This window comes from Pseudorca crassidens, chromosome 6 (assembly GCF_039906515.1).
Source record: "Pseudorca crassidens isolate mPseCra1 chromosome 6, mPseCra1.hap1, whole genome shotgun sequence".
Lineage (NCBI taxonomy): Eukaryota > Metazoa > Chordata > Mammalia > Artiodactyla > Delphinidae > Pseudorca > Pseudorca crassidens.
In genome coordinates, this window is record NC_090301.1 from 53,361,514 (window position 1) to 53,380,456 (window position 18,943).

General features: G+C 37.7%; 1 protein-coding gene across 7 annotated transcripts in view; it reads left to right on the plus strand.

The window, feature by feature from the left end:
- ZNF385B (zinc finger protein 385B) overlaps window positions 1-18,943 on the plus strand; it is a 391,044-nt gene that overhangs the window by 88,354 nt on the left and 283,747 nt on the right. The window contains exon 1 of one of the 7 annotated variants that reach the window (XM_067741351.1): window positions 12,703-13,047. The exons of the other annotated variants lie outside the window; for them this stretch is intronic. Coding sequence (XP_067597452.1) covers window positions 13,023-13,047 — 25 coding nt within the window. The 5' untranslated portion in view covers window positions 12,703-13,022. Of the gene's footprint in view, window positions 1-12,702; window positions 13,048-18,943 lie in introns of those variants that run through there. 7 annotated transcript variants of the gene reach the window in all.

Here is an 18,943-nt window from a genome sequence, read left to right on the forward strand (position 1 = left end):
TAATCACCCCTCAAAAATGAAATACTTAGATACATACTGTAAAAAACATGTACAGAATCTGTGTGCTGAAAATCACAAAATGTTAAGAAAAGAAATCAAAGAAGACATAAATGAATAGAGAGATATACCATATTCATGAATTGGAAAACTCAACATAGTTAAAATGTCAGTTCTCCGTAAATTGATCTATAGGTTTCATGAGATTCCTTCAAAACCCTAGCAAGATTTATTATATACATAGACAAGCTTAATCTAAAATTATATAGAAAAACACAGGCCCTACAGCTAAAACAATCTTGACAAAGAAGAAATAAAGTAGGAAAAATCTCTACCCAATATCAAGGCTTACTATGTAGCTGAAGTAATCAAAGCTGTTGGGTTTTTTTTTGTTTTTTTTTAAATTTTTTTTTTTTTTTTGCGGTACGTGGGCCTCTCATTGCTGTGGCCTCTCCCCTTGCGGAGCGCAGGCTCTGGATGCGCAGGCTCAGCGGCCATGGCTCACGGGCCCAGCCGCTCCGTGGCATGTGGGATCCTCCCGGACCGGGGCACGAACCCGTGTCCCCTGCATCAGCAGGCGGACTCTCAACCACTGAGCCACCAGGGAAGCCCAGGGTTTTGTTTTTTGTTTGTTTTTTTGTGGCGGTATAGACACATAGATCAATGGAAAAAACTACAGAATCCAGAACTGTAGATTCACGCAAATATGCTCAATTGACTCTTGACAATTCAAAATCAATTCAGTGAAAGAAAAATAGTCTTTTCAACAAATGGTGCTGGAGCAATTGCACATCTATAAACAAAACAATAGCAAAAATAAAAACAACCCTCCCCCCCAAAAAAAAACTTTGACCTAAATTTTATACCATATACAAAAATTAACCAAACTGGATCATGTATTTAAATGTAAAACATAAAAATATAAAACTTTTAGGGAAAAAATGAAAGAAAATCTCTGGGACCTAGGGCTAGGCAAAGAGTTCTGACTTGACACCAAAAGCATGATCCATAAAAGGAAATCTGATAAATTAGACTTCATTCAAAATTAAGAACTTTTGCTTTGTAAAATACCATGGGAAAAGAATGAAAATATAAGCTACAGATGGTAGAAAATATTTACAAACCACATATCAAACAAAGGATCTAGAGTACATAAAGAACTATCAAAACTCAACAGTAAAAAAAAAAAAAAAAAACAATCAAACAATCCAATTAGAAAATGGGCAAAAGATAGGAAGAAAAATTTCACTGAAGAGAATGTACAGATGAGAAATAAGTGCCTGAAAATATGTTCAGCATCATTAGTCATCAGGGAAATGCAAAATAAAACCACAATGAGGTTTTACAATATACCTGTCAGAATGGCTAAAAGAAGAAATAGTGACAACACTAAACATGACAAGGCTGAAGAGTAAATGGATCACTCGTACATTACTAATGGAAATGTAACATGGTACAGCCCCTTCTAGAAAACAGTTTAGAGGTTTCTTGTAAGACAAAACATGAAATCACCATTCGACCCAGAAATTGTACTCTTGGGAATGTATTCCAGAGAAATGAAAATATACGTTCTCACAAAAACCTGTATATGAATTTCATAGCAGCATTATTTGTAATAGCCAAAAACAATGAACAACTCTATATTAGTTTTCTGAGGCTGCTATAACAAATTAACACAAACTTGGCAGCCTAAAACAATAGAAATTCATCCTCTTTAAGTTCTGGGGTCTATAAGTCTGAAATTTGCAGGGCCATACTCCCTCCATGGGCAATACATAGGGAGAATCCATTTCTTGTCTCTTGCATCTCTGCCTCTGTCTTCACATCACTTTCTCTTCTGTGTGTCTGTGTCTTCTTTTCTGTCTGTTTCAAACCTCCCTCTGCTTTTCTCTTATAAGGTTACTTGCAGTTAGATTTAGGAACCCCTGGATAATGCAAGATTATCTCTTCATCTCAAAATTCTTAACTCAATCACATCTGTAAAGATCCTTTTTCCAAATAAGGTAACATTCAAAGATTCCAGGATTTGACCTGCATATTTTTGGGGGGTGAATTGTTAACATGTGGTACATCCATACCATGGAATAGTACTCCATAATAAAAAGGAATGAACTATTGATACTCGCAACAACTTGGATGAATCTCTACGGAATTATGCTAAGTGAAAAAAATCAATCCCACAAAGTTACATACTGTGAATCCATTTGTACAACATTTTTGAAATGACAAAATTTTAGAAATGGAGGAGAGATTAGTTGTTCTTGGGGGTTAAGGCTGGGGACAGGTGTCAGGAGGGAAGTGGGTGTGATTATAAAAGGTCAACATGAGGGATCCTGTGGTGGTGGATTCACGACCCACACAGGTGACAAACATACACATACACACGCACATATACACATGAATACAAGTAAAACTGGGGAAATCTGCATAGGATTGGTAGATTGTATCCATGTCAACATCCTGGTTGTGATACTATCTTATAATTGTACAAAATGTTACCATCAGTGGAAGATGGACAGTGTTCAATGGAACTCCCTGTATTATTTCATACAACTGCAGGTGAATATCTAATTATCTCAATAAAAATTTCAGTTAAAAATTCATAATAAAGGTACCACCTAAAACACCTGTATTCTGGTAGCATTATCAGATGTGATAACACAAATTTGGGGGTTTTGCTTTTTAAAAATTATCAAGTGCCTACAGAGATTAGAAAAATACAATCTCTTAAGTGTCGAGAGAGGACAGATATATAAATAAATGAATGACAATGATATGCTAAGAACAATGATGATCTACATATAAAGTAAATGTGGCACAGAGAAAGGGATGGTCAACTTTATGAAGATCAGAGAAGGCTTCCTAGAGGAGGTGATATTTGCAGTGAATTTTAAAAAATGAGTTTCAAGTTATTCAAGGAAAAGCAACATTCCAGGTAGAGGGGACAGCAATGTAAATGCATGTTGGGATAAACTATAAATAGTTTATTCTTATTGGAATGAGTATGAGTGGGGGCAAAGGAGGAACATTTGGCAAACTATAAAGAAAGGAGCTGGAAGAGGGAGAAGAGTCATCCTTGTCCCATGGGATCAGAGGCATAGGAAAAACACAGCTGCTCAAACACACATGTAAAAAACAATCAGCGACAGCTGTGATTCAGAGCACTCCTGAGTTCTCTTTATATCCTACTCTGGTTTTCATCAACCAGGAGCCTCCCCAACAAGTCCAGACATCCTAGCTTAGGTACCGTTTGCCCAGGTTACCTCCCAATTGCACAGAGATTACTTTCCATAACCCACACACAGCTTCCCAATTCCGGACAAAATGGACCACATTCATTTTCTCTCTAGAGTGGCTAGTGACCCTCATCCTGCCCTCTGCTGTCAAAGGCTGAGACCTATTCTTTATCCTGAGTGCCCATCGCTATAATATTTCTCCACCATCCCTGTTCCAATCACCATTCTCATTCTCTGAGATGGATCTGAACTTAAGAAATTTAGAGAAATTGGATGCATTAATGACTGATAATTTAACCCAGTGGTTCTCAAAATTTGGCGTGCATCAGAATCACCTGGAGGGTGGGTTGAAATGCAAAGTGCTGGGCTCCATTTTCATAGTTTCTGATTCAGTAGTTTCTGATTCAGTAGGGGGTGAAGCCTGAGAAGTTGCATTTCTAACAAGTTCCCAGATGATGTGGAAGCTCCTGGTCCAAAAATCACACTTTGACAACACTAACCGAACGGAGGAGGATTTATACCCAGAAAAGGAGCTTCTTTATTTATTTTAGCATCAAGGTTTTTTTTTTTTAATTAATTAATTTTATTTATTTATTTTTGGCTGCTTTGGGTCTTCATTGCTGTGCGTGGGCTTTCTCTGGTTGCAGCGAGCGGGGGCTACTCTTCATTGCGGTGTGCGGGCTTCTCATCGCGGTGGCTTCTCTTGTTGTGGAGCACAGGCTCTAGACGCGTGGGCTTCAGTAATTGCAGCACACAGGCTCAGCAGTTGTGGCTCATGGGCTTAGTTGCTCCGCGGCATGTGGGATCTTCCCGGACCAGGGCTCGAACCCGTGTCCCCTGCATTGGCAGGTGGATTCTTAACCACTGCACCACCAGGGAAGTCCCAGGAGCTTCTTACTTTAAATAAATTTGTAATTGGGAAATGGTCAGGGAAGGGAAAGGTGACCTCATGCTCCTGTCTTCCTCTGGGGCATCCATTGACCCATGGAAAAAGAGGGATGATGTCATGGAAATAGAATGATATAGCCACCCAGCCCCATCAACCAATCCCCACCCCTCCTGAGAGCTTTCTAAGCAACTCTGCACCTCCTGCAGTATCATAAAAACAGTGAAGGTAGACTGAAAGGCTGTGGTTATGTGAGTGAATGTGGCCTTACCTTGTGCCAGGTATGGCGCTGTGGAGGTTATCTCATTTGAAGCCTCTCAACAGATTTGTGAGGAAGGTATTATTATTATAATGGACAATGTGAATGAGGAATAAAGAGGTTAGGTAGTAGCCGAAAGAGGCAAGGCTAGGATTTGGAACATGGCAGCCTAGTTCTGCAGCCTGATTCCTCACCATGGTGTTATTGCCTCCCATCTATAGACATCAGCTGGGAGGGACAGAATTTGCCTGGTGTGTGCTTATAGGTTACTTCTGCACAGAGAATGTACCTGATGTGCAAGTTGAATCAGAAAACCGGGGCCTTCAGTTCTCTCTGGCTGTAGCATGTTTATGTGGTAAGTCTGGCTTTTACTGTTCAGAGGACTTCCCCACATCTCATTCAGTGATACATGATTCTCCCCCTTCCAATCAGAAGCAGGTAAATCACCAGATAAAGTAATAAACGTTAACTTGACATTTTGTTCTCCTTGTGTCCTTAGGAAAGGTATGTATCTGTCATGGAGAATCAAACTGCCCCAAGGATTATAGGGGGGAGGATTGATTTTATTCTGGGGCTTTAAGGATCCATATTTTCTCAGAATGGTAAGGGGTTCTCTCTTAGGGGGTGACCTGTGATCCTGCCTTTGGCAATGGATGGTACATGTGAGATCAGGCCAAGAGCATGGAGGTTCTGTTGAATTGTGGCAAGAGAGACACATCTGCACTTGATCTGAGGTGCACTGGAGATGGAGGTTATCATGAAAAGATTGAAATAATGGCTTTAGGTCTCAAAACTCAACAGGATGTGTATGACTGTCCTCACATTATAGATAAAGACACCAAGAGTAAGAGAGATTTGGAGCCCTTTCCTAAGGCCATACAAAAAAATTCAAAGTCTAAGATCCATCTCTCTCTATATATTACCTCTCATAATTTTTTACAACAAATTCTTCACAAAGTAAAAATGAAAAGAATTCAGGATTTTCCCCTTATTTTCAGTGTTTGATTTTTTCCATTTGTATACTAAAATGCCCATTTTCTCTCCCACCTTCAATTTATTCCAAATTTCTAATCTCATTTAAAGTTAATCTTTTAAGATTAAACAGGAGTTAATCAAGCAAAGAGAATGGAGAAAAGTGATTCAAAGGGAGTAAAGGGAATGTTTAAAATCTTAAACTGAGAAAAAGCTTGACATGTCCAAAGAGCTGAGATGTGCCTGAAACTGAGTGAGAGGATTAGAAAGACCGGAGAATTTGCGAAGGTTGGCAGAAGCCTTTAGACTTTTTTTTTTTACATTTTTAAATTTGAATCATGATTCTGTGGGTCAGAGACTGGGGCTGGTGTCAGCTAGGTGGTTCTCGTCCGGGACTCACTGGAGGTCAGTCTCGCAGCTGCAGGCAGCTGGCACCTCATCTGGGTTGGATGGTCTCAGGCGGCCTCATGCACACAGCATCTAACAGTTGATGCTGGCTGAAGCCTGGGTCATTCTCGCCAGTAGACTCTCCTGCTGGACAAGGTTAGATAGGCTTCAATCACACAGGGGTCACAGAGCAGCATTGCTGGACAGCAAGAGCAGAAGCTGCAGCCACTGTGTTCTTTTGGTCAGAGCTGGTCACAAGACCACGACAAATTCAACTGGTAGAAAAATAGACTCTGCCTCTTGGTGTGAGACGTGGCATCTTTCATTTGGCCTTAGGGATTCTGAACTGAATTTGAGTAGATTTTAAGTTGAGGACACTGTGGGGACAGAGGGGAGAAAGTAAGGATGGGTTTTGCGACGGGAAGTGGACGTAATGGTTTGGACGTGGGAATGGAGGGCAGGATCTGAAAATGGGTTGTCAGCTGGAGCATTTTATACTGTGTAATTTTCTTTGCTGCCATATTCTGTGCTTCTCTTTGATGCCTCCAGGATCTTCAGCTGGTTTTTTCCCCTTCCTTTCTAATGTTCTCTAATTCTCATTCCAATTTTACATTCAAGAAACAGCTTCTAGGGTCAGGGCATTGTGATAGGTATTAAGACTATTAAAAAATGTATGTGGGTTATTAAAATACATAAGCCAGATTTCTTACACTGCGTCTCATATATATTTAAAATGTAAAATTTATCCTCAAAAGCATTTTCTCAGACATTTTTGAACTTTGGAAATTAAGCTTGAAACTGCAACACTATAGATCTACCACAAGATGGTGCCACAGGTATACTGAAAATAAGATACTCGCCTTATTCCTAATCCCACCACATTTGCTGGAATTTATTAATGAGTATGGAAAGCAAAGAAATACAAAGAGGTGAGAATATGTGTGGGCAGGAACATGTTCATTTGACAGACTTTTTTTGAGCATCTTCTATGCCTTAGATAGAATATATAGGGGAGGTATCAGGGTGTTTGTGTGTATGTGTGAGAGAGAGGGAGAGGGAGAGAGAGAGAGAGAGAGGAGAGAGGGAGAGGAGAGAGGGGGAGGAGAGAGGGAGAGGAGAGAGGGAGAGGAGAGAGGGAGAGGAGAGAGGGAGAGGGAGAGAGGGAGAGAGAGAGAGGGAGAGAGAGAGAGGAGAGAGGAAAGAGGGAGAGGAGAGAGGGAGGGAGGGAGAGAGAGAGAGAGAGGAGAGAGGAGAGAGGGAGAGAGAGAGAGAGAGAGAGAGGAGAGAGAGAGGGAGAGGGAGAGGGAGAAGGAGAGAGAAAGAGAGAGAGAGGAGAGAGGGAGAGGGAGAGAGAGAGAGGAAGGGGTAGGGGAGATTTTTCTCCAGTTTTCAGGAATTAAACATACAACTTAAATACCTTAATGTTTCCCCTTGTCTGGAAAAAATTATAGTCCATTTTAAGAGATATTAAATACAAACACAAAGGGTTAATGATGCAAACTTAAGTTTGTGTGATAGATGCAGAGATAGGGCTAGAATTCATCAATATAATATCTTTTACTTTTGCTGTAGAAACATATGGTTTAAAATACTTTCTTTTGCTTCATTTCTGTTGAGTCAGTGTGCCACTTATAACTTAACCAAGAAATCTTTTGCAAACTATAAGGACCATGGTGAAAGTATAACAAATCATCGATGTATCAGTGAGTATCAGTGAGTTTCTACCAGTAAGTGCACTAGGTAGATAAAGCATTTCAGTGTGGAGGCAGGTGGGTTAGGTTATTTACAATGCACTTATTTCCCTAGACCTCTTATAAGTCCATAAAAATCTTTTCATGGAAGAATTATTATGTAGCTCATTTATTAGATAGAGCCCATAGAACTGCCTATAGTTTTCCAAGAAGACTCAGAGGGGAAAAGGTCTTGTTCAAAATATACCAGATGAGATCATTGAAAATAGAGCATTTGATTTCCTTGGTATAATCCCAGATCCTTTTGAGAGAACACAGGAATTACCTCTTGGAATAATTCAGACCCAATGATGACACAGTAGGAGGAATATATATCTACTTTTCCAACTCTTTGTCTTATCCAGTATTGATCACTGTAAGTTTCTAAGCATTTTGCAAAATCCTAATTTTATTCTTCTAAACAAGAATAGAGTTAGTGCCCCTTATCTGTACTCCCCAGGTAAATTCAACTGAGATTTATATTGCAGGGCTTATTGAGGTTGAAATTCCTTATGAATGAGAAAGAATACAGCAATATGGAAATAGGATGAAGCCTCAAGTTATAACTCCAACCCTCCAAAATGCTTTGAGATAGAGCCTAGCCATTATGGATGGTGTCAGAAATCTAGAACTACCCCTAAGGTCACCTGAAAAAGTCCTTACAGAACAGCTCTGTATTCTGTACATGTGGTTTAAAAGCGTTAAAGAAGGGTGTTGATTATATAAGCCCAGAGCTCTAAGGAATTGATATATAAAGGAGTTTGAATGGAACTTTTTCAGAAACAAAGAATTAAAAGGAGTGCTTGGCCCTATTTTAGTGAAGAGCAGATAGTCTTTTGCTTTAAGAATACTTTGGACTATGAACTTTTACATGTATCGTATTTATTAACAGACAAATGTTATGTTACATCAAGTCTTGGTTTTTAGCTCTTAACCACTTAAGATTTTAAAATTTAAGATTTAAAAATTTAAAGACAATCATGTTAAGTGTTTGGGTGGCTGAGTGATTTGAATCATCAAAGGCACACTTAAAATATAGGTGTCTTAGAATAGAAGCGTTACCTATTTTAAGCTTATCTAAGGGAGAAAGGCTTTCAGTAGCTGGCTCAACAGAAACTTAACATTATTGAGTTCAGATTCTCACCGTGGGATGAGTGTGTTGTCACTGATTGACCACCTTTTTTCATACAGGAGTTCTACTTTCATACTCGGCAGCATCCCAGCCATGGAGGTTGCTGGGCATTGTTCCAAGTTAGGCATCCTCGTACAGTGTTACAACTGACCACGGGATGGGTGTTCATCCTTGGCACTTACGGTTTTTCTGGATCTGGTTCTTAGGCAAAGCTGCGAAACATGTTTGCTTTTCTCCTGATCACATGAGGAGTTTGGAGGAACTGGGTGGTCTGGTTATTGTATTTTTTTAGGGGCTGAGTATGATGGCATTTGCATCACGTTGGCCCACTTCATTTCAAGAGGCTGCCTCTGGTGAGCCTTCCTTGCAACTCAGAGATCTTGGCCTGCAGATTCTGGAAGTTTATCTTTTCTTACGTGGACATGATGTAAAAGGTATAAAGAGATGTTAATTTTATTCCCGGGGAGTTCCTGACTCTAGATAATCAGTTACTTTTAGAAGTTGCAAGAATTTCATCAAACCACCAGGGCACTATTTTGGTTGCTAAAGAAAAAGTTCACCAGATTATGTTGTACTGTCAAATGAATAAATGCACTTTCCTTCTTCACATGGAACGTGACTTTGTGATCATATGCTATGAACTAACATTAGAGCCACGTATTCCGTTCTTCTTTGTACAGCGAATAGGAAGACCATTGTTCTCACAAACACCCCTAGGACTCCTCCTCACTGCAAGTCTGGGTCCCAAAAGGCACTCAAGAAATGCTCTTATTTGGGGGGAGCGTACCTACAGTTTTTAAATTTCTTTAATGAAGGTTGTATATATTTAAGGTGTTCAACATGATGATTGGATATACATTTACATAGTGAAATGATTACCCCAGTCAAGCTAATTAATATATCCATCTCCTCATATAATCACTTCTTTTGTGTGTGGTGATTGAAATCTACTTTCTTAGCAAATTTCTGGTACATTTGACCCTCGAACAACATAGGTCTGAACTGCACGAGTCCACTTACACACAGGTTCTTTTCAATAGTAAATACTACAGTACTAGACAACCTGTTGTTGGTTGGGTCTGCGGATACAGAGGAACTGTGGATATGAGGAGCCTCGGATATAAATGAGCTGCAGATAAGGAGGACCGACTATAACTTATATTTGGATTTTCCACTGTGCGGAGGGTCAGCGCCCCAACCCTGGCATTGTTCAAGGGTCAGTTGTATTCAGTACAGTATTATTAACTCTAGTCATCATACTGTATGTTAGATCTCTAGATTTATCCTTCCTACGTAACTGCAACTTTTTTTTTTTTGAGAAGATCTCTTAGAAGATGTGAATATTCTGTAGGTCTGAAGTCTTAAGTCCAGTATCAGTACTTTTCTGTGTTAATGCTCTTCAATGTACTTCATATAAAAAAGTATTTATTTGGGAAATATAGGAAAACTCCAGGTAAATACAACATAATAGTCACGTGTCTTAAGAATATACTTTTAAAATGGGTTTTAATGTTATTCAGTTTGAATATTGATGGTAAATCGTATTACTTTCTTTTTCTATAAGTGATTTTAAAGAACTCATACACCAAATAGTATATAAAAATAAAATATGGACCTTTACTTCAAAAGATGAAGCTCATTTTTTTTTCTTTGTTTCTGACATTCTCACATGTGATGTTTAAAAACCATTGTGGATGTTTTGCTTTGGGATACAATGAGAAGAGGGTGAGATAACCCAATGTTTTATGCCTCATTCTGAAGACACATTTTTCTTTTAAAATATCCTTTTGAAAATTATAAAGTAGGTTGCTAAAAGAAATATTTATGTCAAGTGCCTTTCACATTCCTGGGTATAAAGTAGGTGATCAGTGAGTGGTTGATATTTTCATCATTATGTTTTGTTATGTCTTGACACAATAATTCTGGATGCCTTCTTCTTACCTTCCATTGCCACGCCCTAGTTTTGTCATCTTGCATTATAGCTGCATCTCTGCTGTACTTTATGTCTCAGTTTTAATAGCACCTTCTTGTGGTTTTTCTGCCTATCCTGTTAAAGCAATGCTCATCTCCAGATCTCTTGCCAAGCCAGAGAACACTTGCCAAGGTAAGGTATTATTTTCCAATCCATAACCTTACAACAGTTTAGGTAAACATTTCTGCAGGTCTATAGTCTCTTACCTGTAATTTCCAAAATCCAAGAAGCTCTGAAAATCAGAAGGTTTTGTAATTTATATTGATGGCAAAACCTGACCTGAACTGATGTGTGTGAGGTTAATAATAGTCTTTATCCCATCTAGTCTGAATATGCACGTATTTTGCTGCAGAACTGTTAATATGTCTGATTATAGGCTTTTGCCCTAGACTTTACTTGAGGCATTATATAATTCACAGTATACGCAGAGTATTATCTTTCTAAAATCTGAAAGCATGTGAATTCTGAAATGCATCTGGCACTAGGGGTTTTAGATAAGGGATTAAGGACCTATAATCAAATATTATAGTTTCATTTTAAAGTTTTATCTTATTACTAGGAAGCTGCATGTATAATAATAATAAGAGTTTTAGGCACACAATCTCTCACAGACTATTTTCTCAGACAAGGAAAGTACAGAAAAAGAGAGAGAGAAGACATGGAGCAATTTCTGAATGAGTGATACCAATGTCATTTCTCAAAATGCATTCAAATTGTTTCCTAGGAGCTTCCTGAGGCACTAAATGAATGGAATTCAGGCAGCAAAAGTAACCACAAAGGTTGCGTACATTCTCCTATGACGTGACACACACACACACACACACACACACACACGCTTGTGTGCATCTCCACTCATATATGTCTATAACTATCTTCAAGGAAGGGAATCCAACTAGTGTCCTGTAAGGAGTCGGTTCCACACTGAGGGGCATCAGGAGAATACCCACGGGAGTGCCATGTTTCCTGTTACTCCAAAATGCTGTGTTACGTACATGCGTTGTGGCATAGTTCTTATTTTTACACAGATGTTTTAGATTGTAGATACCACTAAATGTATCCACACCTAAGAGCTACTAGTATTACTAAAACTGTACACGGTCATTTATAGAAGATCCTCAAATCAGGAATTGCATTTATTGGATCCTGATTAGCTCTGCCTTTAGAGTCTCAGTGAGAACCTAAAACCTAAAAAAAAATACGAGTAGAACCTTAAATATGTGCTTTGTCAATGCTGCCTGCTGGGAATTTCTCCCAGTTATTTTTGTGATTTTTTGATAAATGTTTTATGTCCCCGTTGCTTTGCACTTTTCACGCACGTGTCGAAGCTCTATATTTTGTGATCTCAAATCATGGCTGCTACTTCCTGGGATTTAGCTACCTTGTGCCTTTTAAAGACATCTCAACTGGCTCATGAATCTTATATTTTGGTATAAAAGAGGAAGGATGGTGAAAGGTAAAGGTATAAATTTGGGGGTGGCTGGGGTGGGGGTGTATGGATTTATTGAGCTGTAGATTTTTTAAAAAATATTAAGCAGTGAAAGACTATGTGGTTAAAAATATCCTCTACCTTGTCCGTCTATTTTCTTGTTACACAAAATAAATACATTTAAATTTTTATTATTTAGGAATTCATCTTAGAGTAAAATTGATAGTATTCTGCCCTGGTGCTAGCATAGCCCTGCACATTTTTACTATCATTATTATTTTAATTTAGGGACAGGCGCTCACGGGTTAACAGATATTTAACTTGCTCTTTAATGGACATCTGTGTCAAATATATGGAATTTTTTTGTTACAATTGTAATAGCCTCTAGTGATTTCATTTGTCTATAGAAAAGTCCCAGGGACCTATAGCTATTTTGGTTTTTGTAGCTTTTTTGATAGGTCCTTATAACATAGACTACTGATTTCTTCTCTGTATTCTGCTCATTGTTGAAAAGCCAGAGCTATTTTTAACATTTACACAATTTCAATAGACGATTCTTCATTCCACAAGGTTTGGTGCTAAATCTGTGGAGCCTTTCATAATCATATCCTTCTTGTGGTTTGCTTGAATTTGATCACAGTGGCTGATTTCATGCATTGATAATGAAGGCTTAGGTTGCCTGTTTCTCGGCGTAAATCCACCTCAGACTTGTAGGTTGACAGTGCTTCTGGTTTCAGCACGCATGGAGATATAGAATTGAAATTGCTCTGCTTTCTTTACAAATGACTCAGAGTGTGCTTGTCCTTCCCTAAAATGTTGCCAGCGTGTAAAGGATTTTCAATGAGCAGTGCAACAAGCCAGCATCTGGGAAGGTTTGGAGCTGCACTGACATAGCGTGGTACTGTCACACAGATAATCAGGGCTGGAGCCAATTCTCCGTAGCCCCGTGCATTACACTGGTCACATCCTGGAAGTTTTGTTTATCCAACTTGGTTGCTTTTGAAGCCGGTGAAAGCCCTGCCAGGATGTGGAGTGGACTTCCTAGCAGAGGTGAGCATTTTTATTCTAAAACTTGGACGCCGGGATCTGGGGTGTCAGGAGCAGATTCTTTCGAATGCTGTGTTGAATCCTGTGGAGTTATCAATTGTGTTTATCATGTTGTACTGACAGATCTGAAGGGGCAACAGTGAAGAGCAAAATCTATGATTCTTTAATTTTGGGGGGAAGTAACTCCTTAAACTGATGTAATAACATTCTTTTCATTCTGTGCTAGCTGTTTGCCGAGGACATCTTACCAGTAGGTGACTTCCTTTGCATTTTAAACATTCAGAACAAGTCAGTGATATTATGTTATTTGCTATCATTACTAAAAGTAGGCAGTTAGCAGTGTTATTATGTGCTTCAGGTATATAAAAAAAGGCTATGAACTAAATGTACTTTGTAGAATCTCTGATGTGAAAAATATATAGCAGGAAACAACTGATGTTTATGAGATAAGAAAGTAAGTGAAATAGATTACATATTGGAGTTGATACCTTGTTAAGCTTGACATTATTAATAATTAAAAGTTATGACCTGTCATGCACTGGACAGCCTACAGTAATTGATTTCCAGAGATGGTATCCTAAACGAGAGGAGGATAAAATTAGAAGCATTTCTTCATATGGCATGTTTTAATTAGATGTGACGTTTAAATGTAGTAGATTTTATCCTTTAAATATAAATAAAATACTGACACTCATCTGGGGAGTTAAACGACTAGATCATCATGCCCAGACAGGTCTGATGTGGCTTTATAAGCATAGAGTATTTGAAAGCCAGCCTGATAAGGGCAGACTCAAAGTTAGCTTCCAAGTAGATGGAGTCCTCTTGCTTAGGCTCTTCTAAACTCTAATTCCTACGTGATGAGAAGCTGTTTCTAAAGAAGAAAGGACTGTGAGAGTTATGATGTATTCGATAACAGTATGCTTATTAAGTGCCTGTTTGGTATGTTAGGTCTGCAGAGAAGTCTATTTTTATTTGATTGGAAGCTAGCGTGGCACATGGGGTATGTATATATATGTGTGTGCAGTGTGTGTGTGCGTATATGTGTTTTCCTGCTAAATTTATTTGAGGCAGCTGTTTTATAGCTTTCAGCTCTAAAGTTATAGATAAGTGTGTATTTGTTTGACAGAAGATTCGAGAACCCCGCTTACTGCCAGTACATGTAAAGCTTGGCTAAGCAGACGCATCAGGAGCAAACCATTTGCGTTCGCCAATCTGTCTCAGCAAGTCCCAGGGCCACTATCTTGCTAGAAGCCACTGTGTGCTTTTGAAAGCATGAAATTAGTTTTATACTAAGCACATGGTTTCTCATTTAGCAGCTCTTTTTATGGTAATGGTCAATTTATGGTTCACTACCATGATTTCGGTGTTCTGTCAAAGCTGATAGCTTCTGCTAAGGTGTCTCTATGAGATAAATTTTTAAAAAGCAGAGGGAGGGGGAGGACCTAATTAGACCCTCAAGAAGAGACTCTTAGCTCCAACCCAGTCTACCTTCCTGAATGCACTGTCGTTTCTCTAAAGTTCCTTTATGCTGTTTGATCCAGGACCAACAGATTTAAAGTTGCTAACATTTACCACTTTGGATCTTACTTGACATCTGACATCAAAATAACTGTGTTCCAAAATGTAAAGTATTTGTTCATCTTTTTGCAATGCATTTGTAGAAAACCACTCTATTAGTGCTGACCATATTGTGTCATTCATCATTAGGCTTATCTGCTTGTTTGTTAATGCATCCTAGAGCACGGTGGGAGAGAGTGTAAGGCTTTTATATATTGTATAGTTGATATAAAGCACCCATACTTCATTATACATATATGTGCTATGAGGAAGTTTAGTTAAGGAATAAAATTAAATAGTCTGAAGATACATTAAAACATTTAAAAAATGTCTCCTTTCGTACAACTGCCTCATCTTGAAAAGTAAAAGTTCTCAAATGCTAAAATTATAGAAATATTAAAAATAGTTTTTGTTTCCACAGTGATAATAGATGAAATGTATATGCAAATGTGGTGAGAATGTTTTACTTAGCCTTTTCTTTCCATCAGAAAATAACCCTTGTTGAAAGTTTTGCCAGCCATAATGCATTTTGAAGTAGAGGTGATCAAAATTAACTCCCAAGACATTTAATGAAATATTTATTCTTATGTTTATTCTTTGCATGGCAGAAATAAATGTATACATGTAGATTAGGGAGCACGTTGAAATGGTACTATTATACTTTCTCTTTCATATGGCTTTGACGGGGGAACTGAAAACACTTGTGAAATCTTGAATTTCATGATTTTTTTTCTTGTTAATCCTTGGATCGTCGCCTAGGTTAAGCAATTTTGCATGATTAAGGATTCAAGATAAAATGTTGTTTATTGAAATGCAGGGATATATTATGTGCCATTATAATTAGAAGATTTTCTGTTTTTAGATGAAGCATAATTTTAAACAACTTATTTTTCTTCTGTCCCTTTGGGAATGTCATGTCACAAGTCATCATCAGTTGGTTAGGGGTATTTCATTTTAGATTTTGACTTACAAATAAGTATCTCATATTTCTTACTTCCCCAAAACCCATGAAACAAATTGGGTTTGTGAGTTGAGAATTAGAAGGTTAGAAGGGCATTGAGATGTTTTCTCTTTGAAATTCCTGATGATATAATGTGTTTAGTAAATGAAAACTTTAAAAAAGTTTTAGAATGTCAGAATTCTCTTAGAATAGTGAAACTTGTCATATTAAATAGATCATGGAAAATTCACTAGAGGAAATGAAGGATAATTTAGCATAGCTGCCTGAAGTCTTAGTAGCAATTTCTCTTTCACAAGAAGTAGGATTTAGAAAGTTTTCCTGAGGATGTGAGATTCTCATGAATCTCAGTGATGTACCTGCATCTGTTCACTTTTATATCAAGAGATAACAATCTATAGTTTCCTTCAGCAGATTTTAAAAATGATTAGTTATGAAATAGAGCAGATATAGTAAGCCTGCTTTAGTTGAGAAACATGATTACAAAAATCAAAGTACTCTTCAAGTTCATTGAGCTTTCCCATTGCATGCATTCAGTAATTAGTTTGGACTATCTATATACTCTGTTGTTTATTTTGAGGTATGTTGCTGTGGTGATGAATACTTTTTAATATAAGTATGTCCCATTAAATATTTGGGACATTCTTGCACTAAAAATTATTCGTTGTTTAGCTGAAATTCAAATTTGAGTTAGTGTCCTGTATTTAATATGTGAACCCTACCTAGTTTCTATATAAGAAATTGAGTCTCGAATTATTACCTAGAAAATCGGGTCTACCAAAGCTAAAATGGAGGCTTCACTTTTCTGTAAAAGCAGTCGATTTTTACTGTTCGAGTTTATGCCAGGAAACTCCTATGATAAGAATGTTTCCATTTGAGAAACTTAAAATGGTATAAGAAATAGGATTGATAGAGCAGAAATCATGAGTAAGGATATGAGAGCCTCCTCGTAATTACTGAGATAAAATAATAAAGGCAGCACATTAAATAATAGCTGTCAGTAACATTTTAAATAAATCATGAGAATTGTACAATTAATTTCCGATTGTTACCACCCCTTGCCAACTAGAACATTTTCAGGATTTTTCTCCCTCAGTAGGTTTGAGATGCTTATAAATTAATTTTGTTTTGTTGTAGTTAAGATGCATAATGAGAAGTCCCTCCCTCAATGCTGCCTCCCCGCTCCATCTGGATTTTATTCAATATTCATTACCCTTTTGATTTTAGGACTCATGTCTTTTGACTGCCATTTCCTAGGTTTCTCAGGGAGGCAGAGTAACTTGCAAACTTGACTTAGAAGGACGCTTGGATTATTCAGTGTAACACAGCTGAGTAAAGCAGAATGGAGATTACATTTATTGTGGACCTACTATATACCTCATAAAGTATCAAAATATTTATAGACAGGTCTTTATTGAATTCTTATTAAAACTTTATAATATATTAACATAATACCCATAATACCCATACAGATGCTAAGCTATTTATCAAAAACCCTGTTCCCAGCCCAGAGTTACTCTATCTTGTCTCTGAATGTCTCTCTTACACAGGAGAATAAAGGCTCATCTTCCTTCATCTCACCTAATGTTATCTTGTAAAATTCTCTTCGCTCACTTAGCGAAGCTCCATTACCTTTCTTCTCTCTTTTCACTTCTTAATACCTCCCTCCCCGCCACCACTGTTTTTGTAAATATCCCCAACAGGAGTGACTAGACATCAGTATATAATCTGATTCTCAAAATGAGAGAAAACATGTAGAACTGAGTCACATATACTGTAACAGAATTTTGTGTTAGGCTGCCTTGCAGATGATTAGTCAGCAGGGTAGAGGTAATGTTTGGAGTCATTTCTTCAAGATACCCTTTTTGTACCCAGTCTAAAATGCCACCTCAGTTCTCCCTGTGTCAGTCACGTGACATGTCAGACCAGGAAACCTATTTTGAGCCCAAACGGATCAGTTGAGTGTGAGAGCAGTTAACCCAAGTTTTGGAAATGGGTTAACTCTGCTAGCCCAATAAAGAACTGTTTAGTAAATCATATCTTCTTTCAGTTAAATGGTAACTCCCTTGCCCCCATGATCTAGTTAATTTCTCAATGTCTGTTGTCCTAGGACAAACGACAATTTACTTCCAGTTTTTTCATGTGTATTCATGGTATACCGCTACTTCAATCTGATTATTTTGGATCTCAGAAGATATACTTTTTTGCTTCCCATCATCAATCTGTTTTCTATTTTTGCCTAGTCATAAATGTTACTGTATTATGCATTACTTCTAATTGTTTCAAATAATATTGGTGGCCTATTTCTGGTATCTAAATTGTACTCTGGGAAAAGATTCTGATTCCTCCTTACCTTAAATATCACTCTAGTCTCCATATCAACTCCAATGTCCTCCTACTTATATCAGTCCTATCTGTCTGCGTGGTCTGTTTGTTATGGCAAAATACCAATGTGAATCCATAATCTAACTTTCTTCACTAAATATCTTCAAAAAACATTTTTTTCTTTGAAATTGTTCTCATTTTTAGAAGAGGCACTGGTGGGTGAGTAAAAGTTGCTAGTAGTTTGACAGACTCCAATTCTCTTAATTTCCTAAAGGGTGATATTATTCAATAGCTATATTTTCTTTGCAAATGGCAATTGAGTAATAAATAGATGCCTCCCGCAGGGAATGACTATTCTATCAGAGTGAGGAGACTTCTGTCTTATTCCATCCAGGGAGTCTGCAACGCCACTGGGGCATTTAGCTGAACATGTTTTTGCTGACATTTCAAAATTGGTGTGTGAATTTCACTTGGAGATCTATGGTAATTCTAGTTCTATTTTTTTTCTCTGATTCATTCTTTGGTAGTGTTGATTTTTTAGAATATGATAGAGGAAGTGGCTTTATATCCAGAAACCTTCTGTTTCTTCCAGGAAGTCAAGGTGGTATTTCTTTACTCAAGTTTTTTTTTGGGGGGGAGGGGTGCGGGTACTGGAAAGGGAAGCCTGAATTTTGAGCAATTTCAAAATATTCGGGAGGAAGCAAATTTAGAAATGAACCTACAGGGACTAATTTTTCTGGTATTTGTCTACATTTTATGTATTTTTATTATTGTATAATGGGTAATACTGCATTCATAATAAGTTAGTTAACTCTTGCTTAACTGGAACTTTTAGATTTTGTATACTTTAGGTACACAAAAATTTTTATGTAGATTAAGGGAAACAAGCAGTGGATGTCACTCTGTGTACACAGTAGTTAGAAATCCTATAATGGGTTATGAGTCATGCTTTAAGGAGAAAATACGGATGCCTTGGAAATGATTTCTAACACTCGTTTCTTGCTTCAGAACCTTTATATGTATATACTTATTTAATCCGTATAACAGCCCTATAAGTAA